Raw genomic sequence first — 27280 nt, 5'->3', positions numbered from 1 at the left:
AGTCCTTGCTTTTCCAAATACATGTACATCCTGTCTCTCAGGATTCCCTCCAACAACTTGCCCACCAATGAGGTCAGGCTCACTGGTCTATTGTTCCCTGGCTTGTCTTTATCGCTCTTCTTAAACAGTGGCACCACGTTTCCAACCTCCAGTCTTCCGGCACCTCACCTGTGACTATTGATGATACAAATATCTCAGCAAGGGTCCCAGCAATCACTTCTCTAGCTTCCCACAGAGTTCTCGGGTACACCTGATCAGGTCCTGGGGATTTATTCACCTTTAACCGTTTCAAGACATCCAGCACTTCCTCCTCTGTAATCTGGACATTTTGCAAGATGTCACCATCTATTTCCCTACAGTCTATATCTTCCATATCCTTTTCCACAGTAAATACTGATGCAAAATATCCATTTAGTAGCTCCCCCATTTTCTGTGGCTCCTCACAAAGGCCGCCTTGCTGATCTTTGAGGGGCCCTATTCTCTCCCTAGTTACTTTTTATCCTTAATATATTTATAAAAACCCTTTAGATTCTCCTTAATTCTATTTGCCAACGCTATCTCATGTCCCCTTTTTGCCCTCCTGATTTCCCTCTTAAGTATACTCCTACTTCCTTTATACCCTTCGAAGGATTCACTCGATCTATCCTGTCTATATCTTTCATATGCTTCCTTCTTTTTCTTAACCAAACCCTCAATTTCTTTAGTCATCCAGCATTCCCTATACCTACCAGCCTTCCCTTTCACTCTGACAGGAATATACTTTTTCTGGATTCTCGTTATCTTATTTCTGATGGCTTCCCATTTTCCAGCCGCCCCTTTACCTGCGAACATCTGCCTCCAATTTAGGTGCAAGTATATTAGTCCCCTTCCAACTTAGGTGCAATCTGTCCTTCTTGTACAGGTCACTTCTGCCCCAAAAGAGATTCCAATGATCCAAAAATGTGAATCCTTCTCCCATACACCAGCTCCTCAGCCATGCATTCACCTGTTCTATCCTCCTATTCCTGTCCTCATTAGCTCATAGCACTGGGAGTAATCCAGATATTACTACCCTTGAGGACCTCCTTTTTAAATTTCTGCCTAACTCTCTGTAATCTCCCTTCAGAATCTCAACCTTTTCCCTTCCTATATCGTTGGTTCCAATGTGGACAATGACCTCTTGCTCGCCGCTCTCCCCCCTGAGAACATTCTGCACCCTCTCTGAGGCATCCATGATCCTGGCACCAGGGAAACAACACACCATTCTGCTTTTTCGCTGCTGGCCATGAAACGTCTGTCTGCACCTCGGACTACAGAATCCCCTAGCACAATTGATCTCTTGGAAGCTGACATACCCCTCGTTGCATTAGAGCCAGAGTCAACACTAGAAACTTGGCTGTTCGTGCTATGTTCCTCTGAGAATCCATCTTCGCTGCTGGCCATGAAACGTCTGTCTGCACCTTGGACTACAGAATCCCCTAGCACAATTGATCTCTTGGAAGCCGACATACCCCTCGTTGCATTAGAGCCAGAGTCAACACTAGAAACTTGGCTGTTCGTGCTATGTTCCTCTGAGAATCCATCGCCCCCTACATTTTCCAAAACAGCATTCCTGTTTGAAATAGATCTATCCACAAAAGACTCCTGCAGTAGCTGCCTACCTCTCTTACCCTTCCTGGAGTTAATCCATCTATGTGACTGTACCTGAGACTTTTGCCCCCCCTTCCTATAGCTGCCATCCATCACATACTGTTGCTGTTGCAAATTCCTCATCGCTTCTATCTGTCTCTCCAACCGATCCACTCGATCTGATAAGATTCGAATCCAACAGCATTTATGGCAGATATAACCCACAGTAACCCTTAAACTCTCTTTAAAGTCCCACATCTGACAAGAAGTACATATCACTGCAAATGCCATTTTTGCTCCTTCACAATCTACAGACCCAGAAAATAACACTGTCTTATTCCTCTACAAAACAATGCACCAGGTTAAATTAAGAGCAATGGCTTATATTTTAAGTTTAATCAAGAGACTTATCTCCAAAAAAAAAATCAAGAAAGAACCCACTGTACTCACTAATACAGCCTTTCTCTTGGACAGACTTAAAACAACAATGAACTGATCTGATTCTGTGTTTGTAAACTTTGCCCAAACCGGTTGTTAATTTTCCTAGATGCACTCCGATGTCCAGCGACACATGAATTCAAAAACAGCAAAGGCAGTAACTGTGCACCTTCTCTCTTCTCTCTCTCTCTCTCTCTCTCTCTCTCTCTCTCTCTCTCTCTCTCTCTCTCCTGCACTGTCCTTACCATGTGCTTCCTTTGTCTGCTCTTCTCCCTTTTAAAACTGCTGTTGTTTTGACTTTTTTTTTCCCAAAGTTCCAAAACAATGCAACAGCATATAAAACAATAATTGGTTCTCCTGGAATTCGAGGAAATCACCTCCAGCACCTAAAATACCTCCAAAAAAAAAAGGAGCAGCTCTTACAGCCAGAAAGTTTTCCCGTCCTCCATCTTGGATTATCCAGATACAACACAGAAACAGGCCCTTTTGTTCAACTCATCCATGCCCGCCCAGTTTCCTAAATGGAACTAGTCCCATTTACCCGTGTTTGGTCAATATACATTAAACCTTTCCAATCCATGTACCCATCCACATGTTTTAAATGTTTAATTATACCCATCTCTACCACTTCCTCTGTTCCATATGCGCACCACGATCTGTGTGAAAACGTTGCCCCTCAGGTCCCTTTTAATTCTTTTCCCTCTCACCTTAAACCTACGCCCTCTAGTTTTGGACTCCCCTACCTAGGGAAAATACCTTGACTATTCACCTCATCTATGCCCCTTATGATTTTATGAATCTCTATAAGGTCACCCCTCAACCACCTAAGCTTCAGGGAAAAATGTTCCAGCCTCACCTTATAACTCAAGCCTTCCAGTCTCAATAACATTCTTGTAAATCTTTTCTGCACCCTTTAGAGTTTAATATTATCCTACAGCAGAGTGTCCAGTATTGCATGCAGTACTGCAAATGTGGCCTTACCAATGTCTTGTAACGTGATGCTCCAACTCCTGTACTCTATACTCTAACCAATACAGGCAAGTGTGCTGAATGCAGTCTTCATCACCCTGTCAACCTGTGATGCCACTTTCAAGGAACTATGCATCCCTAGGTCTCTCTTGTTTAACAAAACTCCCCAGGGACCTAATATTAAAGGTGTAAGTCCTGCTCTGGTTTGTCTTACCAAAATGCAGCAGCTAGTGTTTATCTGAATTCATCTCCATCTACCACTCGTATGATCAAGATTCAGTTGAACTCTTAGATAACCTTCTTCACTGTCCACTATACCACCAATTTTGTCATCCACAAACTTGTTACCATGTCTCCTATATTCTGAAATTGTTTTAATTATATATAATTCAAGTCTATAATTAAAATTAAACAATACAATATAAAACCACTATTTCATTAATTTTCATGATGGAAATATTAGCAAGCCAATTTTTAATGACACGTATTCAGAGGACATGGGAGCAAGAGTTACCATTCCGCTTTTCGAGTCTGACTTACTGTTCAGTAAGACCATGGCTGCTTGTGAACTCAACTTCAGTTTCTTGTTTGCCTCCTTTAACTCGATTCATTTGTGAATCAAAAATCTATCTAACTCAGCCTTGAGTAAAGTTAATGACTTTGTGTCCATTGCTTTCTTGGGAAGAGAATTCAACAGACTAATAACCCCTGAATGAAAATAGTCCCCCCTCCATTTTAAAAGTGAGACCTCCAATTCTTCATCTATATCCTCCAATTTGAGGAGGTAATACCTCTCAGAATTCATCCTTGCCAAATCCTCTCAGGATCTTGTACATTTCAGTGTTTAAGATTGGAGTTTAGAAAAATGACACACAATAGGTAACCTGTTCAATCTTATCTCAGTAAGGCAAGTTCTTCATCATTGGAAAGTGTTGAGTGAGCCTTCTCTGGACTGCTTTTAACATTTTTTTTCAAGTAAGGAGATGAAAATTGTACACTGTACTCCAAATATCATCTCACCAATGCTCTCTACAGCTACAGTAAAATATTATATTCAATTTTCCTTGCAATAAGCACCATGTGCCTTCCTAATCACACTCAGATGTTATGTGCTTTCTATCTGCCTTCCTAATCGTACACTGTGCTGCAAATTAACCTTTGTGATTCATGTATCTGAACATCTGAATCCTTCTGTACCACTGGTTCTACAATCTGACTTTGATTAAGTGGTTTACTGCTTTTCTATTCTTCCTGTCAAAGTGGGCAAGGTCTATTTTGGGATTAGATGAAGTGGAAAGAATTTCTTGCTAATATGACAATTTATTGAATCTATAAACAAAATTCAGATGATAGGAGTGAGGAAAAGAGGGAGTTTCATACTCAGATAAATTTCCTTTCATTGATAGCCATTGTTAGATTGAAAAAAGGGAAAAAATGTAAAACAGACAGTACTGTAAGATACAGTAACTGCAGATTGTGCATTTTGGCAAAACTGTACCTAGCTTTTATGTGACAATTGCGCTGTATATTCGGAGTGCCATTAATCAATTGCAAACAGTGAACAAGTTTACTGAGTTTTGAGTGCAGTTGCACCTTTTTCTCAATCCTGGCTACTGTTTTCAAATAAGTGCCCAGAAAATTATATCTTGCATTGACAGCATTAAGGTATTTAGTGGCAGAAGTGAATGAATGCACTTTGGCCATGCCCAATTGCCCCAGCCAATGGGTAAACACATCATAACATAAAGATATTGTGTGCAATCATTGGGTCAGTTGAATTTCAGTCTCGTGTGGAGTGCTGGAAAAGCACAGCAGGTTAGGCAGCAATCAAGGAGCAGGAGAATTGACGTTTCAGGCATAAACCCTTCATCAGGAATGGCTTATGCCCAAAATGTGGATTCGCCTGTCCCTTGGAAGCTGCCTGACCTGCTGTGTTTTTCCAGCACCACATTCTCGACTCTGATCTCTAGTATCTGCAGTCCTCACTTTCTCTCAGTTGAATTTCAGCATCATACATTATGATACGTTATGTTTCTCTTTTCGATGAGTATGTAAACATTCTGTTAAGCACATAAATGTTTTAATGGTTGACGGGGGGTGGGGGAGGGGGGGGGGAGTGGTTGAAAGGTAATTATGCAGAGGGGGCTGCATTCTTGGTTGACAAGGTAGGACCCTAACAATTCTTAATCAGACTGGCTCTGTGTGATGGGTACTACGCAACTGGTGCTAAGGAAAGTCGTGTAGTGTGCACAATGATTAATTCAAACATTAACAACTGTGACTTCAAACTGTCATTTTTACAACCCACCCTTCTGTTTGCTGCCTCTTTTAGCATCAATCATTTATGCTGTTAAATGTATTAGCTGGTTAAAATGATCCTAAGAAATTGTTATCAGTACTGTGTTTTAGTACGGTTTCTCTGGTCAAGTCAGAATGATTATGCTTCTAGAGACAACATTTGGCTTATATTGTTTAAGAATAGTATAGGAGATGATGTAATTTAATAACAACTTTATTGCTATTAGTGACCAATTTAATTTAAACTAAATGTTGAGATTAAAAGTTAATAATCACAAGTCACAAATGTTAGTTATTATCTGTGTGGTTAATTAAGTATGACTAATATTTCAATAATAAACTATATCAGTTGCATTCCTTTACCACCACTTATTTTACCTTTTAACTTTATACGTATAAAGTTACTTTAACCAATGGCATGTCTTGGATACTTCGTTGTAACCACTTCAGAGTTATTTGCATCTTATTCTAGGGCAATGTGGGCAGGTAGCTGCCCCCTCACAACAATCAATGCTACTGCTGTCTAACTGGGGGCTGCCCAAGTCCGTTCTGGAGAATTATCAGAGCATGGGTGTAGTCAGCATTTTTGAATGGCAAGCTGAGTGTCTTACTCAACATCATGTGTTAGAGGGACGAAACTTGGTCTATTCAGGTAACTCAATATTTTTTCATATTTAAGTTGATTTTAAATATTTACTTAGTTGAAATAGGTCTCCAGTAAATACCTTTACTTACAAAGGTATCTAACACTATTCTGAACAATTACATGCTAAAATCTCAATGATTTTAATCTTGCAGTTATATTTTAAAAATGTTTTTTGTTTTGTACTTTCAACCAACTTTATAGTTACATCAAGCTGTGCATTAACTCTTTTAATGGCTTTTTTGTGAGACAGAAGGTGTGAGGTGAGTTGTTCCATTAGCAAGAAGCCTTATTGAGGTTCTACCTGTTCCCAGTGTTTCAAATGATGCCTCTGACTTCATTGCTGCAAAACGCCCTGAGTAGTTCAGGAACTGCCATAAGCTTTAGTGCATCCCTCAGAACGTAGTCCTGGACCTTGGAATGTGTCATTTTGCAACACTCTGTTGAGGTCACCACTTTGCACTGCAAGGTCAACAGGCTTCAGGCTGATCAAAGAGCATCTTTCACTGACTTGATAGTCTTCCAGGCACAGCTGAGATTTATCTTGGTGTGTCCCCCAGGGCCCAGCAAGTAGAGCACAAAGTCCTGAGTCACAGAGCTGCTCTGGTCAACCCTTGACAAAAACTACTGCAGCTCTCTCCAGGCCATTTTAACAAAGACACATTCCAGAAAGAGATATGTGTTTATCTTCTCTCCTGCAGTCACTCCAAGAGTAGTGTGTGGTGAGGGAAGAGAGTCTGGACTTACATGAAGGAACTGATGGATCCGATGTAGCCAAGTTACATTTTGGTACTTGTTGGAGAGTTCTGACAAGGATTCATTCTGCCAAATGACTTTGACAGTGTGCTCAGGGAACCATATCATAAGATCAATGCCTGTGTTTTCTCGCAGGGTTTCAAGGATATTACATGCTGACCACTCCCTAATGGACCTATGGTCAAAAGTGTTTTCCTTTACAATTTTTTCCATGAGGAATAGGTAATATGGAAGAGAGAAAGTGAGGACTGCAGATGTGCTGGAGATCAGAGTCGAAAAGTGTGGTGCTAGAAAAACATAGCAGATCAGGCAGTATCCAAGGAGCAGGAGAGTCGACGTTTTGGACATAAGCTCTTCATCAGAACTGTCTGCCCGAAACATTGACTCTCCTGCTGCTTTGATCTCCAGCATCTGCAGTCCTCACTTACTCTCTGTTTCATATTACCTATTCCTCATGGAAAAATTTACAAAGGAAACACTTTTGACCATAAGTCCATCAGGTAGTGGTCAGCACGTAATATCGTTGAAACCCTGCAAGAAAACATAAGCATTGATTCAATGATGTGGTTCCCTGAGCATACTGTCAAAGTCATTTGGCAGAATGACTCCTTGCCAGAACTTTCCAACAAATACCAAAATGTAATTTGGTTAAATCAGATTCTTCAGACCCATCAGATCCTTCAGTTAGATCCAGACTTTCTTCTCTCACCACACACTACTTGTGGAGTGACTGCAGGAGAGAAAGATAAAAATATATTTTTGCAATTAAAAAAGCAATGCAAAACTTCAAGATAGTTGAAGGATCATTCAACATCCAAAATGCATTTGCAATAGAGGAATGTTGAAGACAGCACTTCTAAAAGCAGCATGCATTAACAGGTCATAGCATCAACTACTTGGTTCTAGCTTTGAGACTTCGGTTTGATCAGGTCTTAATGGAAAACAAGACAAAAAAGCTTCCTTAATCACAGTGAAACGGAAATATCTGAGTACACATCCATTTTGATTTTGTCACTTGAATGTCAATTGGAGTCCGGGATTCTGATACCTGTCAAATTAGTAACCTAAATGAGAAAGTGACTTTCCAAATTAACAGGGAAGGTGAAATAAATAAATCTGTTTACAAGTTACTTATTGGACTTTAGCAATTTGATGATTCTTGATTAAGATCAGACAAATTTTTGCATTTAATTATCTGGAAGAAAGATCCCAGTATTTGGCAATTCCATGTCCATTATACTTTCCATTTTTCTACTTCATTCTATAATTGAGTTTTTCAAATGAGCCTTTGCACCATTATATCCACAGTCTGGATTGTCTGTTTCCAGGTCTTGCATTGGAGGGGTTTTCTAAGCAGTTGACAGAGATAGATACCTTCTCTCTTGCATTTATAATAAGTTTGATTGTAGAAACTATATTTTAATGAAAAATGTTCATGCCAAACAGTGGTTTGTATTTGTATCCAGCGAGTTGCTTAAATTAGCAGATACAGTTAAGTTTTAGAAATCAGTTATGTTAAACAATGAATGCAATCAAATCCAATGCTCCGTCTCACTCAAGCTGCAGAGAAAAGGAAGTGGTAGGGATGCAACCAAATGCAGCTATTTTGCTGTTGGCACAAAATAAATAAGCCCTCATTTTCTTTGTTGTAGCCCCTACCAGTGCCGGAAAGACACTCGTAGCAGAATTGCTCATTTTAAAGAGAGTTCTGGAAAACCGGAAGAAAGCGCTGTTCATCCTGCCATTTGTTTCTGTGGCAAAGGAGAAGATGTATTACCTGCAGGTCAGTGCAGAATGAAGTCAGTGACAAATACCAGAAAGTAAATTTAATCCAATGTAAGTCTCAATTGAATGAGTACTGAGGGATTCACATCGCATCAGTTGAATTGGCAATCTCAGTCAGCACAACCAGAGGGATTTCATTGTTATGAATGGAAAATTTCATATCGATACAGTGTGGATTACTTTTTAAAAAGCTGAAGGCTGAATAAAGAAAGCTTTATTCTGCATCTAGATCTGTAGGAGCCTGTTCCATTTCCAAACACTAATGTCTTCCTTCAAGCACCAAGATATATGCAATGAAGGTATAAAGGGTAAAGTCATCATAGTCCACCAGACCAGAGGGCTGCTGTCTCATTAGAGAGAGAGATGACTGGTGATGGTTAAACCTGAGAGTCACCATACTTGAGGAGAAGAGAAGTTGAGATAAAGTCCTTCATGGTAATCTCGGCTGGTGCAGCAATTGAACCCACACAGTTGGGTTCAGTCAGCTTCACAAACCAAAATCCCAAGTCATGGCTTTCTTGATCAATGGGTTGCTCCAAACTGGAGATGGGTATTCCAGTCACTTCATTTGAGAGAATGGTTAGAATTAAAATGTCAAGCTAGAATTGTCATCATTCTATAGAATCAAAGCAAAATACCACAAATGTTGGAAATCAGAAACAAACACAGAGATTGCTCGTGAAATTCCCCGGGTCTGGCAGCATCTTTGGGGAGAGAAATAGAGTAAATGTTTCAAATCCAATATGACTTCTTCAGAACTGTCACAACATTCTATGGCCTTTGGTTAAGTTTAATATTAAACTCTGTTGATGCTGTCCAGAATCATTTTTACTTGCAATCCATTGGGGAACCTAACTACCTGCTATGGATTTGTTCAGATCAAATGGAAAGGAAGCATGCATTTGGTTAGTCCTTAAAAAAAAAAGAAATAGGGGCAGGAGTAGGACATTCAGTCATAGAGTCATAGAGATGTACAGCACGGAAACAGACCCTTCGGTCCAACCCGCCCATGCCGACCAGATATCCCAACCCAATCTAGTCCCACTTGCCAGCACCGGCCCATACCCCTCCAAACCCTTCCTATTCATATACCCATCCAAATGCCTCTTAAATGTTGCAATTGTACCAGCCTCCACCACTTCCTCTGGCAGCTCATTCCATACATGTACCACCCTCTGTGTGAAAAAGTTGCCCCTTAGGTCTCTCTCATATCTTTCTCCTCTCACCCTAAACCAATGCCCTCTAGTTCTGGACTCCCTGACCCTAGGGAAAAGACTTTGCCTATTTACCCTATCCATGCCCCTCATAATTTTACAAACCTCTATAAGGTCATCCCTCAGCCTTCGACACTCCAGGGAAAACAACCCCAGCCTGTTCAGCCTCTTCCCCATAGCTGAAATCCTCCAACCCTGGCAACATCCTAGTAAATCTTTTCTGAACCCTTTCAAGTTTCACAACATCTTTCCGATAGGAAGGAGACCAGAATTGCACGCAATATTCCAACAGTGGCCAAACCAATGTCCTGTACAGCCGTAACATGACCTCTCAACTCTGTACTCAATACTCTGACCAATAAAGGAAAGCATACCAAACGCCTTCTTCAATATCCTATCTACCTGCAACTCTACTTTCAAGGAGCTATGAACCTGCACTCCAAGGTCTCTTTGTTCAGCAACACTCCCTAGGACCTTACCATTAAGTGTATAAGTCCTGCTAAGATTTGTTTTCCCAAAATACAGCACCTCGCATTTATCTGAATTAAACTCCATCTGCCACTTCTCAGCCCATTGGCCCATCTGGTCCAGATCCTGTTGTAATCTGAGTCCTTTGAATTCAATTAGATCATGACTGATCTTCTACTTTAACATTATTTTTCTGTACTATCCCTGTTTTCTTTGTTGTAATATTTAAAAAATTATTGACCCCAACCTTGAAAAACTGAGCATCCACACAGCTGTCTGAAGCAAAAATTTCCAAAGACGTACTTCCCTCTGTGTGGAAAAAATTCTTCTCAGTCCAAAGTTGCGCACACTTATTCTGAGTCTCCAAATTGCCTCAGCCATGGGGAAACATCCTTCCTGCATTGACTCTATTGATCCTTGAAAACATTTTGTATCCTTATTGTGTATATACCTTTTTGGTATCATCTAATCACACAATATGCCTGAACTAAATTGGAATTGAAGGTAATGAGAGCAAGTTTGACTACTAATAAAGTTTGAAACTGAGAAGGATGGTGAGCTTAGGCTGTGGCTAATATCACGAATTAGTGGCTGTTACCAAAAATATACATCATCATGAAGAACTGGATAGTTAAATCTTTATCTTCTTAGGCGATCCCCATTTTGCACCCTTTTCTGTGCTAATTTTGGTGAACTTTGTCGGAATGACAATGAGAATATGGTAATTTACTTCAGAACCCCGAGGATAGAGTGCAGCGGGTGGGAACCAGAGCTACATATCTGAGAGTGGGGTAATTAGATATGGGGAAGTGACAGGATTGTAGTGAATCTATCAGGAAGGTTATTCATGTGATGGAGCAAAGGGATCGGTTAAAGTGTGCCTGCTTTAATGCAAGTGATGAACTTAGAGTATAGATCAGTACCTAGGACTATGATATTGTGGCCATAATGGAGACGTGGGTTTCACAGGGGCAGGAATGGTTGCTAGGTGTTCCAGAGTTTAGCATGTTTAAAAAGAACAGGAGGGTGGAAAAAGAGGAGGGGTGTAACATTGCTAATCAGAGAGTGCATCACACTACAGAAACAAAGGTTGTTGAGGAAGGTTTGTCTACTGAGTGGAAGTTCGGAACAACAAGGGAGCAACATTGGGGTTTTCTACAGACCCCCTAATAGCAGGAGGGAGATTGAAGAACTCATAGGCTGACAGATTTTGGAAAAATGCAGATGTAGCAGGGTTGTTGTTATGGGTGACTTCAACTTTCCCAATATTGACTAGAATCTCCTTAGTACTGATGGTTTGGATGGAGCCATTTTTGTCAGGTGTGTTCAGGAGGGTTTCCTTACTCAGTATGTAGACAGGCCGACAAGGGGAGAGGCCATTTTGGATTTGGTGCTCGGCAATGAGCCAGGACAGGTGTCAGATCTTGCGGTGGGAGAACACCTTGGTGACAGTGACCACAACTGCCTCACATTTACCAGCCTTGGAGAGGGAAAGGATCAGTTTCCAAGGGAAGATATTTAATTGGGGAAAAGGAAATTATGATGCTATCAGACCGAAGTTGGGAAGTACAGATAGGGAGCAATTGTTCCACAGAAAGGGCACAAGAGACATGTGGAGACTGTTTAAGGAGCAGTTGTTGCGAGTGATGCACAAATTTGTTCCTCTGAGACAGGCAAGAAGGGGTAAGATTAAGGAGCCTTGGATGATGAGAACAGACGAGCTTCTCGTCAAAAGGATGAAGGCAGCTTACGTAAAGTGAAGGAAGCAAGGATCTAGCACAGCTTTAGAGGATTACAGGCTTGCTAGAAAGGAGCTCAGAAATGAACTGAAGAGAGCCAGGAGGGGGCATGAAAAAGGCTTGGCAGGAAGGATTATGGAGAACCCAAAGGCATTTTACTCATACGTGAAGAATAACAGAATGATCAGGGATAGCGTAGGGAACTTGTGCATGGAGTCTGAGCAGATCGGGGAAGCCCGAAATGAGATTTTTGTTTCGGTTTTCACGAAGGAAAGGGACCTTCTTGTGAATGAGAACTTTGAAGAGTTGGGAAACAGGCTTGAACAGATCAAGGTTGATGAATTTGATGTGCTGGAAATTTTGGCAAACACTAAGGTTGATAAGTCCCCAGGGCCAGACCAGATTTGTCCTAGGTTGCTCAGGGAAGTGAGAAAGGAGGTTGCTAAGCCGCTGGCGAAGATCTTTGCTTCCTCACTCTCTACCGGAATCGTACTGGAGGATTGGAGGGAGGCGAATGTTGTTCCTGTTTTCAAGAAGGGGAACAGGGAAATCCCTGACAATGACAGACCAGTCAGTCTTACGTCTGTGGTCAGCAAGGTTTTGGAAAAAATTCTGAGGGATAGGGTTTATGACTATTTAGAAAAGCATTGCATGATTAAAGGCAGTCAGCATGGCTTTGTGAGAGGCAGGTCATGCCTCACAAATCTTCTTGAGTTCTTTGAGGAGGTGACTAGACAGGTCGACGAAGTTCGAGCAGAGGATTTGGTGTATCTGGACTTCAGCAAGGCATTTGATGAGGTTCCCCATGGTAGGCTCATTCATAAAGTCATAAGGTATGGGATACAGGGAGATTTGGTTGTCTGGATTCAGAATTGGTTGGCTGACAGAAGGTAGAGAGTGGTTGTAGATGGAAAGTATTCTGCCTGGAGGTCAGTGGTGTCCCGCAGGGCTCTGTTCTTGGGCCTCTGTTCTTTGTAGTTTTTATAAATGACTTGGATGAAGAGGATGAGGGGTGGGTTAGTAAAATTGTTGATGATACAAAGGTTGGAGGAGCCGTTGATAGTATCGAGGGCTCTTGCAGACTGCAGTGCAACATAGACAGGATGCAGAGCTGGACAGAGAAATGGCACATGGAGTTCAACCTGGATAAATGCGATGTGATGCATTTTGGAAGGTCGAACTTGAATGCTGAATATAGGATTAAAGACCGGATTCTTGGCGGCAGTGCATAGATCCCTCAAAGTCAGCACCCCAAGTGGATAGGGGCATATGGTGTTTTGGCTTTCATTAACAGGGGGATCGAGTTTAAGAACCACGAGGTTTTGCTGCAGCTCTACAAGACCCTGGTGAGACCACACTTGGAATATTTTGTCCAGTTCTGGTCGCCCTATTATAGGAAAGATACGGAGGCTCTGGAGAGAGTGCAACGAAGGTTTACCAGGATGCTGCCTGGACTGGAGGGCTTGCCTTGCGAAGAGATGTTCACTAAGCTCGGACTTTTCTCTCTGGAGAGAAGGAGGCAGAGAGGTGACCTGATTGAGGCATACAAGGTAATGAGAGGCATGGACAGAGTCAATAGCCAGAGACTTTTCCCCAGGGCAGGATTGACTGGCACGAGGGATCATGGTTTTAAGATATTATGAGGAAGGTATAGAGGAGACATCAGAGGTAGGTTCATTATGCAGAGAGTTGTGAATGCATGGAATGCGTAGCCAGCTGTGGTGGTGGAAGCAGAGTCATTAAGGACATTTAAGCGACTGCTGGACATGCACATGGACAGCAATGAATTGAGAGGTGTGTAGGTTAGGTTATTTTATTTTACATTAGGAATAATCCTTGGCACAACATTGGGCTGAAGGACCTGTTCTGTGCTGTACTTTTCTATGTTCTATGTTTTATTGGTATCCAGCTTTGGATACCAGTCATTGTCCAGTGGCTCCTGCTGATAAATAGAAGTGTGATGTTGACTGAGAACAGGATTTCTCATTGCTGTCCTCTGTTGTTGGACAACTTGCTTGCACTCACTGTCTAAGTTCATGAAAATGGTCACTAATTTGAGAAATTGGAGGGATTGCCAGTGCTTCTGAAGATTACAGAGAGTCATTGCCATTATGAGAGGGGACAAGAAAAAGAAATTTTAGTGCAAAACATCAGAGTAATGTTAGGACTGCTTTACCATGTCTGATAATCTGAGCAAAATTAATTTATGAAGCTTCTCTTCTGCAATTGTTTAGAATATGTGGCTGTATTAGTTTTCATTATTGTCAGTTACTGAACAAACCAGCAGCAGCAATGTTTGCATAAGGGGAATGTATTTCTGATTTGGACAAAGAATTTTGATTATTTTGGTTCCGGAAGAGCAACATTCTTCATAACCTACTCAAGTAATGCCATTTATCAGGAGATCACATGAGATGTGCCTGCTCAGGTGGATGTAAAAGATTGCATAACCCTGTTTCAAAGGATAGCAGAGATGATATCCTAGTTATCCTTGTAAATATTTAACCCTTAAAAACACAAAAATATATTTCCTGGTCATTCAGAAATTGTTTGTGAAAGGTTGCTGGCTGCAAGTTAATTGCCATATTTCTGACATTACAACACTTCAGAAGTACTTCACTGACTGTAAAGTGTTTTGAAATATAGAGTGACCCCAGTATCTACGGGTCCGGTTACCACTGTTTCAGTGACCTGCGGTTTACCTCAGCCCAAACATATTATGGGGAACGTTCCAGAATCAGGGATCAGGAGGCTGCCGGGAAGCTATGTTTCAATTTAAGTGAATGGGTTCGCACTTATCTGCAGTTTTGGGCTTCCGCGGTATGTCCTGGAACATATCTCCCACCGGTATGGGGGTACTATGGTACATTACAACACTTATAACCTGTCAGCATATAATATTATTAATTTAAATTCTAATTATCTTATAAAACTCCGATTACACAGCCGAACAGGAAAATATGTTTTTGGACACAGGTAAACCAGGAAAGACAGTTCTGTTGTCTTTGTTCCTAGGTTCTATTGATTAGATGATCCTTATTACACTTCCATGGCACAGCATGTTGTTTTAGTCATCTTCTCCCAGATGTTTCCACTGAAAATAGATACAAGGAGGCTAATTCACTTTAAAAAAAAGTATTTGACTTCTTCATTATAAGTCACAGCATATAATAACTGTTTCAGGAACGATAAACTGGATTTTTTCAGGCTTACAGTGAGTTTTGACTGTCGAGAACACAGATTGCTTCTAAGTTGGGAAAGAAACAAACACTTCCCTTTTCCTATAACTTATTTTCCAGTTCCAAGCTGTTCAGTGACCTGGGGACCAATCTCGTAGTTGTTGGCAGGCAAAAAAGGTCTCTGTGAATGATTGGTCACTGGTCTGTAGACCAATCAACTTCCTGCTGCCAACAAAATCTTTATCAGTACGCCTCCTCAACGCAAAATCGTCCCCAATTCAAACTCCAATTACTCGTAGCTCCAACAGTTGTTTTCTAGATGTTGCCCATAGGTATCAGGTTACTTGTTTCAAAACTGCAGCCATGGTTTTAAAAATTGGCTTTTAAAGCTTCTCTTTCTCATTTCAGTCCCTCGTCTTTAAAAACATGAAATAAAAATTCATGGCCATTACCTCTGAATAGGAACAAATTGGATCTGATTTGTAACACATTTTGTCACATTTCTTGGGACAGTGATGCTATAGAATTAAAATATTCTTCTAACTTTATTTCCGTTCATCTGTAATTCATAACAAGCAAACGTCAGCTCTAACCGAAAAGGTAAAAATTGAACCATGGATATGTTTGGTCTCTGTCTCAGAACCTATTTCAAGAGGCTATGGTGAGAGTGGCAGGATATATGGGAAGCACATCACCTGCTGGGGGATTTTCATCGCTGGATATAGCTGTGTGTACAATTGAGAAAGCAAATGGACTCCTCAACCGAATTATTGAGGAGGATAAAATGGACCAGATCGGTGAGTCCAGACTATCGTTCTAATGTATCATTATTATTTGTATGTAATTTTTCTTAAGTGAGGCTTGAATTTCATTTTGATTCTTTTGGTATTATTCGATATTATTATTTGTTTGTAAATTGGAAAGTCGCATGTTGAAGCTGCACTCCAAGAAATTATGTAAGCTAACATTTCAATGCAGATCTAAGAGTCTGCTGCATTCTCAGTGCTCCTACCTACTGGATGAATCATTAAACTGTCATCCTGTTCCAGTGATGTGGAAGGATATTGAAAGTCCCAGGTGCTATTTGAAGAAAATGCTCTCAATGTATTGGATAACTTATTTTTCTCAACAGACATTGAAATAAAAAGTAATTATCTTATACTGCTTCAGTTTGATCTGCATAATAACAGTGATTGCACTCCAAAGTAATTCACTTAATCTGATACATTGCATATGATACTTTTGTTTTTCTCTCAGATTGGATGTCTGATTTTAGCCCCTTTTTATAATTATGATTTTCTCTTCTCTTTTCCCATAGGAATTGTAGTAGTGGATGAGTTACATATGTTGGGGGATTCGCATAGGGGATACCTGTTGGAACTTCTCTTAACCAAAATACTGTTTGTTACTCAAAAGAGTGCAAAGAGGTAAGTTTTTCGACTGAAAAAAAAAACCTTCAGTAGAAAATTACACTGCACTCCTGATGTCCCTCATTTCTTGCTGGGGAGGTTTTAAACATAACATTCATTACTAATTAGCTGTGGCAAAGATTCATTCCTGATCTTGGATGTTAAGCAGAAGAGAGAAACTACTTATTTACATAGTATCATACAGCACAGAAGGAGCCCCTTTGATCCTTTGTGTGATTACTATATTTTTTGGAAGAGCTATCCAGATAATTTCACTCACCTATGTAATTTTGAGAGCCATATTAGATAAGGTCAAATTCCAGTATATGTTCTTTCAAAAAACAATTACAACCTATTGCATTTTAGTTTGCATGTGTTTACATTCTTACATTTGACTGTCACACATCTGTTGTTGCACTCCTGATGTACAAAGTCCATGTCAATCTTGTGAATTTGAAGCACTGGATGTGACTTTATTTTGCAAACATCAGGCGGTGTATTTAGTGCTTCAAGAGAGTCTCATAAAACTGAGGAGACTTCAGTCATCCAGAAACCCAGGCAATATCAGGGGACCAGGATTCGAATCTGACCACGGCAGATGGTGGAATTTGAATTCAATGGAAATCTGGAATTAAAAGTCTAATGATCACCATGAAATCTTGTCTATTGTCATTAAAAAAATAACAATTTTATTCACTAATGCCCTTTAGGGAAGGTTAAACTGGTCCTACGAAATTGATAAACCTATATGTGATTTCAGACCCACAGCAGCATTATTTCTTCCTAATCTGAAATGACCTAACAAGTCATTCTGTTGTAATAATTGTCATTCTTATGTAATAATTGCTAGAAAGTGTTGAAAAAGGAATGAAACTGGACAGACCAAGGTGCTGGAAATGACAAAAGCCCTTCAAAGTCTTCCTTACTAATATCTGGAAGCTAACTCTAAAATTGGGAGAGCTGTCCCACAGACTGGTTGACTAACAGCCCGGCATAGACATACTTAGAGAATCATGTCTTGGGGAAAATGTCCCAGACAGCACCATCACCATCCTTGGCTACGTCCTGTCCCACCTGGACAGACCCAGCAGAGGTGATGGCACAGTGGTTTGCAACCTCAACATTGACTCTGGACTCCATGGATCAACAAGTCAAAAATGGGCAAGGACACCTCCTGCTGATTACCACATTAGTAATCCTCCATGTTAATACATACTTGACCTTGTCCTTACCAATCTGCTGGCTATAGATGCATCTGTCTATGACAGTATCGGTAAGAGTGACTGCATAGTCCTTGTGGAGATTAAGTCCTATGTTCACATTGAGAATACCTTACACATGTTGTGTGGCATTGTCACTTGCTAAATGGGAGAGACAAGCAGATCAAAAACTCAAGTCTGGCATTTCTAAGGCACTGTATACCATCAGTGACAGCAAGATCATACGCCAATATAATCTGTTACCTCAGGACCTGGCATATCCACCCCACCCCATCCAACCATTACCATCAAGCCAAGGGATCAACCCTGGTTCAATGAAAACTGCAGGAGAGCGTGTTAGGAGCAGCAATAGACATACCTGAAAAAATCCATCTGTGAAGCTACCAATTGATGTTCCCTTCATCAGGAAGGGCTTATGCCCGAAAAGTCAATTCTCCAGCTCCTCGGATGCTGCCTGACCTGCTGTGCTTTACCAGCACCACGCTCTCGACTCTGATCTGCAGTCCTCACTTTCTCCAAGCTCCCAATCAGGGCTAATAGATGCCAAACAGCCTTAAGCAGCAAGTGATAGGTAGAGCTAAATGATTCCACAACCAACACATCAGATCCAAGCTCCAGTTCTGCCACATCAGTCGAGAATAGTGGTTGACAATCAAATAACTTGCTGGAAGAGGAGGGTCCCAAACGCTGAGAGGATGTTTCCCCCCATGGGAGAGTCTAGCACCAGAAGACATTGCCTAGAAATAAAGGGGCACCAATTTAAGACTGAGGTGAAGAAGAATATCTTCTCTCATATTTGTGCATCTTTGGAAATCCATGCCTCAGGGAGCTGTGGGGGCAAATTTCTCTGGTATATTTAAAGCTGAGATAGTTAGAATCTTGATCAGTTGGGGAATCATGAGAAATGTCACTTGGATCAGTCATGATCCTATTGGATAGCGGAACAGACTTAAGCAGCCAAATGGCTGCCTCCTGTTCCTGTTTCTTATGGTTTTAAATATCCCCATCTTTAATGATGGTGAGCTCACATCAGTGCAAAGAATGACGCTGGAACATTCACAAAATCTTCAACCAGAAGGGCAGAGTGGACGATTCATCTTGGTCTCTTCCAATGATCATTCCTGCCCCTGCAATGTTCTGGCAACAACACCGAAAAACCATTGCTCCTAACCTCCTGCACCTGGTTCCAAGTTTGTCTAGTTCAGCTACAACATTGGTATTTACCTGATAGTGTTGAAAATTGCCCAAGTATATTCTGTGCACAACAGCAGAATAAATCCAACCACGCCAATTATTGCCCCATCAGTCTATTCTCGATCATCAATAAAGCAATGGAAGGTGTCACCGACAGTGCTATCAAATCGCACCTGCTCAGCAATAACCTACTCCGTGGCACCCAGTTTGGGTTCCACCAGGGCCATTCCGTTTGTGACTTCATTACAGCCTTGGTTCAAATATGGGCAAAAAAAACTGAATTTCAGAGGTGGGGTGAGAGTTACTACCCTTGACGTCAAAGAGCCTGAGTACAACTGGAATCAATGGGTATTAGGTGACAAACTCTCTGCTGGTTGGAGTCACACCTAGCATATGCGAAGATGGCTATGATTGTTGGAGATCAGTCATCTCAGTTCCAGGATATCTCTGCAGGAGTTCCTCAGGGTAGTGTTCTCGGCCTATCCATCTTTAATGACCCGTCCCTCCACCATAAGATCAAAAGTGGGCATATTTTACCAGTGTTCAGCACCCTTTGCAACTCCAATAATGAAGCAGTCCATGTTCAAATGCACCAAGAATATCCAGGCTCAGGCTGAAAATTGACAAAAAGCATTTGCACTACACAAATGCCCGGAAAAGGCAATTTCAAACATGAGAGAATTTAACCATTGTCCCTTGACATTGAATAACATTATTATTACTAAATTCCCCATTATGAACATCCTAGGGGTTACTATTGACCAGAAACTGAACACTACTAGCCAGATAAATATGGCTACAAAAGCAGCAGAGAGACAATCAGTCCTGTAATAAGTAACTCGCCTCTTGACTCCCTAAAACCTGTCCACCAACTATAAGGCACAAGTCAGGAGTATAATGAAATGCTCCCCACTTGCTTAGATGAGTGCAGATCCAATGACACTCAAGAAGCTTTTGTACCATTCAGGAAAAAAGCAGCCCACTTGATTGGAACCACATCCATTAACATCTATTCCCTCCAGCACCTTTGAGTATACCACTGCAAGATGCACTGAAGGAATTCACCGAGGCCGTTTAGACATAACCTTCCAAACTCACGGCCACTTGCATCTCAAAGGACAGGGGCAGCAAACGCATGCAAACACCACCTGCAAGTTCCTCTCCAAGCCACCACCATCCTGACTTGGAAATAAATCACCATTCTTTCAATGCTGGGTCAAAAACCTCAAACTGCCTCCTAAATGGCATTCTGGGTCTACTTCCAGCACATGGACTGCAGTGATTCGTGAAGACTGCTCACCATAGAACATAGAAGAATACAGCGCAGTATAGGCCCTTCGGCCCTCGATGTTGCGCCGATCCAAGCCCACCTAACCTACACTAGCCCACTATCCTCCATATGCCTATCCAATGCCTGCTTAAATGCCCATAATGAGGGAGAGTCCACCACTGCTACTGGCAGGGCATTCCATGAACTCACGACTCGTTGAGTAAAGAACCTACCCCTAACATCTGTCCTATACCTACCCCCCCTTAATTTAAAGCTATGCCCCCTTGTAATAGCTGACTCCATACGTGGAGTCAGCTTTGAGGGCAACTGGAGATAGCCAGTAAATTCTGGCTCAGGTTGCAATGCTTTCATCCCATCAATGAATTTTTAACAATAGTGTTGGCTAATTTTGTAATCATGAACAGTTGTCCTGGTGATATTTATGAAGCGGAAGATGTGTTATGATTTTTGGAATATGTTAACCTTTGTTTCACAATGGGATGTAATTAAAGTTAATTAGTTAATGTAATGTGTCTCAGTTTCCATTGTCAATTGATGGCTGTATTTTGATATCCCAGGCATAAGGCTGCGGCAAAAGGAAAGAGGCTCATTGATGGAGTACAGATTGTAGGGATGAGTGCCACTCTTCCAAACTTGGGTATCGTAGCAACCTGGTTAGACGCAGAACTGTATTGTACTGATTTCAGGCCTGTACCTTTACTGGAATTGTTAAAGGTTGGCAACACAATTTATGATTCAGAAATGAAAGTGGTGCGAGAATTTCAACCTGCACTTCAGATTAAGGTAAGGATTTTGGTGAAATGCTTCCAGAAATTAAATCTAGTCTATTCATGTTGTTATTAGCAATTCTATTAGAATTTTGAAAAAAAACAGTAATTAATTTCTGAAAATGATGCTGGAACTTCTCTTGCTGCATTGCTAAAATAGCAAATGATTGTTGCAAACTGGTATAACTTGGGTTAATTAGGAGCCTGATTGGGTTGGACACTGACCTTTATCCTTTGGGATCTGGGTTTAAATGAGATCTATGCTGTTTGACTTACTACTCTCACTGTACTGGAGGTTAGATTCATGTGAAATTAGTTTGAAAGTCATAAATCAGCATTTTGAGTGTAAGAGATACAAATTGAAAATATTATCTTTGTGATATTTGACGGGTGGGAAATGAAAACTGTTAGATTGGGGAATTTTGAGATGTGTTGCTTGAAACCCTTTTGGGAACTCCAGAGCAGTAGTTTAGTAGAAGTATGAGGACCTCTGAAAACATGAAAGCCTGGGAAATAATTTTGGAAAGTAGTTTCATTATTGATAAATTTTACAAATATACCTTAACAGAAAATCGTAAGTTAACACATGCTGAAAAATTAGGAAATCATTTAATGATTATGTGAACCATTGATATCCCTTCAGAAGCATTCTGAAAACTCCACTTAAATCTCGCTATATCAAGCTTGGGAGTGAGTAGTGGATTGAATTTTTTTTATGCAATGCTGTCACCCCTTGACTTCTTCAACATGATATTCACCACATAGATCAGATATGAAGTCAAAGCAGAGAAAGAGTTTTCACTTGACAGCTCCAGATTTGAGTTGGACAGCTTATCAGTTAGTCACAGAAGGACTTTAAATTGACTGAAGAAACCCATGAGTGAGGCAAGATGCAAGTTCAGTCAAAGAAAATACTTTGCATTTTCTAAATGATATGATCTTGCATTTCTGCTGTCTCTTTTTGTGAGGAGCTTACCATTGATATTTTTGCTGTGATGCGAAGCACAATTGAGGTGAATATTCTCTGCTTCAGTGAAGTGTAAATTTGGTATGTCCTTTACAATCTTAACCATAGTGGAAAGCATAAGTTCAAAAGACTTTCCAAGAGTGGATTTTGCACTCTAGTTTTCTGAATGCTGAACCAATAGAACCAGAATATTTCATTTCATTACTTATTTTTTGATGGTTGGAAATGTTTAAAAAATTAATTAAATAATTTGCAAGACAGTATTCTCACTTTATCTAATTTTGGAAGCAAAGCATTTATTTTTTACTTTAATTTTATTTTACATTATCCTTATTTTAATCCTCCATGCAAACTGTCAGCTGCCTGGAAAGTTCAATGAATGTGCACATACAGAAGAAATGAGCCAAGTGTACTTCTTACAAAGTGGTTTGTCTGAAAGTTGAATCAGAGGCATTGAAATACCAGATCCCAAGCACTGTACTTCTGTTGGAAGTCAGAGCTGTAATTGTGAATCTAAAATATATTTATAGACTTCATGTATATTGCTATTGAATTTGAATATGTATGTGATTAATTGTAGGGTGATGAGGATAATATTGTGAGCCTTTGCTACGAGACTGTGCAGAATGGTCACTCTGTCCTCCTGTTCTGTCCTTCCAAGAATTGGTGTGAAAAACTGTCTGATACTATAGCCAGAGAATTCTATCATCTCCACCACATGACAAGCACTGAAGGTAAGCTTTTGTTAAGTGAGAACTAAGTTTAATGAGGTTGGTCACAATAATTCCAGTTGCAGATGTTGTTACAGTCCCTGCGGAGACAGATGACTTTTAAAAACAGCTATGTATTTCTCAGAAATCTGGTTTAAATATTTTTGCTGTAAGTAAAAACTGAGAGTCAGCACTACCTAATAGGAAACTATGCACTGAATTAAAGAAGATGTATCCCCTGTTAACAAGCTAATGTAACTAGAATACTTTAATATCCATTTGTACATAACACCTTGCTATCAGCAGATGTATAAACTTGCAGACTCAAGTCCAAGCCCCTCCCAAGTTTTATAGTATGCTCCCTTCTCCCTGTCAGGAAGACTCTTCAGTATCCTTTGAAAATAATTTCTCACAATATTCTGATTATCCCTGAACTGACTTCGAGCAGCAAAGTCCACTCTCGCAACTCCTTGGTTCTTAAATTCTCGCAGGTCTTGTTCCTTTGAATTGAAAAATAGTTTTAAAAAAATTCATTCAGAGCATTGTTTGCTGGGCCAATGTTTATGGCCTATCCCAAGTAGCCCTTGAGAAGGCAACAATGAGCTGCCTTCTTGAACCACTGTGGTCCAGTTAGTATAGATACACATCTCCAATGCCATTAGGGAGGGAGTTCCAGGATTTTGACCCAGCAATTCTGCAGGAATGGTGATACATATCCAAATTGGGATAGTGACAGGCTTGGAGGTAAACTTGTAGGTGGTAGTGTTCCCATGTACCTGCTGCACTTGTCCTTCCACATGGTTGTGGTTCTGTGTTTAGAAGGTGTTCTTTAAGAAGTTTTGGTGAATTTCTGCACTGCATCTTGTAGATGGTAGATACTGCTGCTACGGAGTATCACTGGTGAAGGAAATGAATGTTTGTGGATGTGGTACTGATCAGTGGGCTACTTTATCCTGGATGGTGTCAAACTTCTTGAGTGTTGTTGAAACTGCACTTATCCAGGCAAGTGTGAAGTATTTCTGGCTTTGCTTGTGGACAGATTTTGGGTTGTCAGGAGTTGAGTCACTCGGTGCAAGACTCTGCCTTTGACTTCCTGTAGTCACACATTTATCTGGTTTGTCCATTCGGTTTCTGGTCAATGGTAACCCCTGGTATGTTTGATCATGGAAACCAAACTAAACATCACTGAGTTGGTCATTGTGAGACAAGTGCTGCTATAGCACTGTTGATGATGCCTTCGATCACTTTACTGATGATTGAGAGTACACAGATGGAGTTGTAAATAGCTGGATTGGATTGTGTATGGAATCCTTCAGAGGAGGGAGAGAGAGAGAGAGAATCATCCACCCACACGTCTGCCTGAAAATTGTTGCAAATCTTCAGCCTCATCTTTTGCAATGATCTTTTGGGCTCTCCATCATTGAGGGTAGGCATGGTTGTGGAGTATCCTCTTCCAGTGAGTTGTTTAGTTACCCTCTGCATCCTGCACAGTAGTTAACAAAAAACAGCTTTTTCCCTCTGATTGTTCCATGTTTAACACTGTTCTCCAGTGGTACTATTGACAAAGGCTGTTGCTTTAATAAACAACAGCTGAAGCTGTATTTATATTCAATTCCCCTGAAGCTGACAGATCAATCCAGTTTGAATTCCCTTGAGCAGGCATTTCCAAAAGCTGTGCAAATATTTTTTTGGTTGTGAAGAAGCAAAGGAAATAGCTACAGAATTGGTCATTACTACTGAATGTCCATTATTCATTATAACCAAAAAAAAGAGTAATATGCGTTGAAATAGTTTTGGAAAAAGAGGTATTGCTTTGTCAATGCTACTGATCACCACAAGTGATAATCTTTGAAGATTGAGTGTATTGTAAATCATTTACTAATTCAAATGTTTATCCCACTGTGAAGAGGATCAACATAGTCACAGAGATCGCGGGGTTCACATACAGAAATCTTTGTAGGTGGCAGGAAAACATGAAAAGCTTTTTTGAAAAAAAAACATAGAGCATTGGGACTTTGTAATTCAAGGCGTAGATTACATAAAGCAGGAATTTGTGAAAAAACCATCAGAAATCACAGGCCTTAAATATTTTGTCTATTTCTGGGTGCAATTTTTCAGTTCAGTAACCAGAAGACACTATTTTGTGATAAGTGGCAGATAGTAGGCAAGAATTATTTTTATTATGCAGCGTATTATGATCTGTATTGCATTATCCAAATAAGTGGTGGAAGCAGGTTCAATAATAACTTTTGAAAAGGAAATAATTGCAGGGTTATGGAGAAAGAATAGTTGCCTTCCCCTGTTATTGCTTTCAAAGTGCTGACATGGGTATGATGGGCTGCGTGATGAATCTTTGTGCTGCACAATTCTATATTCTTTATTGATAATCATTATCTTGTGCTACTATCTAGTTACAACTTTGACCATTAAGTATCATTTTGTTAAACTACATGATTTGTACTTTACACTTTATTTTTTCATTTATTTAGGATTTGTAAAAGCATCCAAGTTGTTCCCTTACACACTACACAGGGATGAGCTCCAAGAGACAGTGGATCAGCTAAAGCGCACTCCAGCTGGACTCGATGCAGTGCTGGGGCGCACTGTACCTCAGGGAGTGGCCTTTCATCACGCTGGTATTAAAATTTCTTTTTATTCCTTTGTAGAATGCAATGTTAACTGCTTTCCCTTGATGTTGAAAAGGTTTCATAAACTAAAACCATAAGGCATATAGAGTCATAGAGATGTACAGCATGGAAACAGACCCTTCGGTCGAACCCGTCCATTTTGCTAACTGTATTGAAGATTAACATGACTTTTTTTTATATAGGAAACTGGCTCGGTTCGATATTTCAGATGAATGGTGGTTTCTTGTGGGTGTGAAGGTGGCTGAGATAATGCAGATTTACCTAAAAGCAGTTTATTTGACTGTGTGTGTGCAAGGCCTAGATTTTCATCTGTCACAATGAAAATCCTCAAATGACCCTGAATGTTTTATTTCTGATTTTCATTGAGGCCTGGTTTTGTGCATGTTAAGACAGCTGTCCACTTAATTGGGCAGTTATCTCCGTTTAAATCCTGTTTTATTCTCTCCTCTCCCTGGAATCGAGAATTCACAGAGCAGACCAGGACTGAGTTTGTGGATTTATTTTGGGAAGCCAGATTACCCCTTTGGAGAGTTGAGGTTCCAGGATGAGGGAAGTTGTGGTTGAGGTGGGAGGGGAAGACCAGGTGCCCTTTGAAGTTGTTATAAGTACATGTGAATATGCCTAAAAGGTGCATGCACTTATTGGAGCAGTCAAAGCTATTGGATGACTTAGAACACAAGTGTTTATTTTCATCAGAAATTAGTCAAAGGAATTTCTTTGTATTGAATGGTTTTCTTTAGCCATGATTTTTTTTTTAAATGATGGTATCATCAATAGACGTGTAACTTTATTTTATAATCATAATTAGTAACTGTTTATTTCTGATCAACATTGATTACTGCCATTCTCATTTCCATGTTAGGATTGACTTTTGATGAACGTGATATCATTGAGGGGGCATTTCGCCATGGTTTGATTCGTGTTCTTGTGGCTACTTCCACCCTGTCCTCTGGTGTAAATCTACCAGCTCGTCGTGTGATTATTAGATCGCCAGTGTTTAATGGGCGGCTCCTTGATGTTATCACCTACAAACAGATGTCTGGGAGAGCTGGAAGGAAAGGAGTGGACACAATGGGTAAACAGTTAGTCGTTTTATATCTACTCTTTGTGGAACCCTAATTTCAGTATTTAAGGTAACTTAAGGTAAATGTGCTTTCAGTATTACATTATGTTAGTATTGGTCCTTCTGAGGGCATTGAGGTGTGGGGAGTGGCATTGATAGCAGAAGGAAGAGGTTCTGTTGGGAATTAGTTGACCTGATTTAAAATATTCCATACAAAGATACCTAACATTGCATTTGATTCAAAGTTTTGTAAGTTGTAGTGTAAGCAGTCAATTTATGGATACACAACTTCCTTTATCTATAATAATCTGCCTTCATGGTTTTGCCACCAAAGTAGATAACCTCACATTTGTCCACATTAAACTTCATCTGCCATGCATTTCCCACTCACTCAACTTGTCCAAATGACACTGAAGCATCTCTATATCCTTCTCACAGCTCACTCACCTACCAGCTTTGTGGCACCTATAAACTTGGCGATATTACATTTAGTTTCCTTATACATAGAACATAGAAGAATACAGCGCAGTACAGGCCCTTTGACCCTCGATGTTGCGCCATTCCAAGCCCACCTTACCTACACTAGCCCATTATCCTCCATTTGCCTATCCAATGCCCGCTTAAATGCCCATAAAGAGGGAGAGTCCACCACTGCTACTGGCAGGGCATTCCATGAACTCACGATTCGCTGAGTAAAGAACCTACCCTTAACATCTGTCCTATACCTACCACCCCTTAATTTAAAGCTATGCCCCCTCGTAATAGCTGACTCCATATGTGGAAAAAGGTTTTCACGGTCAACCCTATCTAAACCCCTAATCATCTTGTACACCTCTATCAAGTCACCCCTAAACCTTCTTTACACCATTGAAAACAACCCCAAGTGCCTCAGCCCTTCCTCATACGATCTTCCT

General features: G+C 40.5%; 1 protein-coding gene across 3 annotated transcripts in view; it reads left to right on the top strand.

Annotated features, from left to right (window-relative positions):
• Nucleotides 1-27280, top strand: part of polq (polymerase (DNA directed), theta) — an 89034-nt gene that overhangs the window by 5427 nt on the left and 56327 nt on the right. For all 3 annotated transcript variants that reach the window (XM_043700991.1, XM_043700992.1, XM_043700994.1), the window contains 8 exons: nt 5786-5965; nt 8365-8495; nt 15738-15894; nt 16416-16524; nt 20769-20994; nt 22526-22679; nt 25145-25291; nt 26166-26378. In XM_043700991.1, the coding sequence (XP_043556926.1) occupies nt 5786-5965; nt 8365-8495; nt 15738-15894; nt 16416-16524; nt 20769-20994; nt 22526-22679; nt 25145-25291; nt 26166-26378 (1317 nt within the window). The remainder of the gene's footprint in view (nt 1-5785; nt 5966-8364; nt 8496-15737; nt 15895-16415; nt 16525-20768; nt 20995-22525; nt 22680-25144; nt 25292-26165; nt 26379-27280) is intronic.

The sequence above is a fragment of the Chiloscyllium plagiosum genome, chromosome 12, assembly GCF_004010195.1.
Source record: "Chiloscyllium plagiosum isolate BGI_BamShark_2017 chromosome 12, ASM401019v2, whole genome shotgun sequence".
Lineage (NCBI taxonomy): Eukaryota > Metazoa > Chordata > Chondrichthyes > Orectolobiformes > Hemiscylliidae > Chiloscyllium > Chiloscyllium plagiosum.
This window is presented reverse-complemented; position numbering and strand designations above follow the sequence as displayed.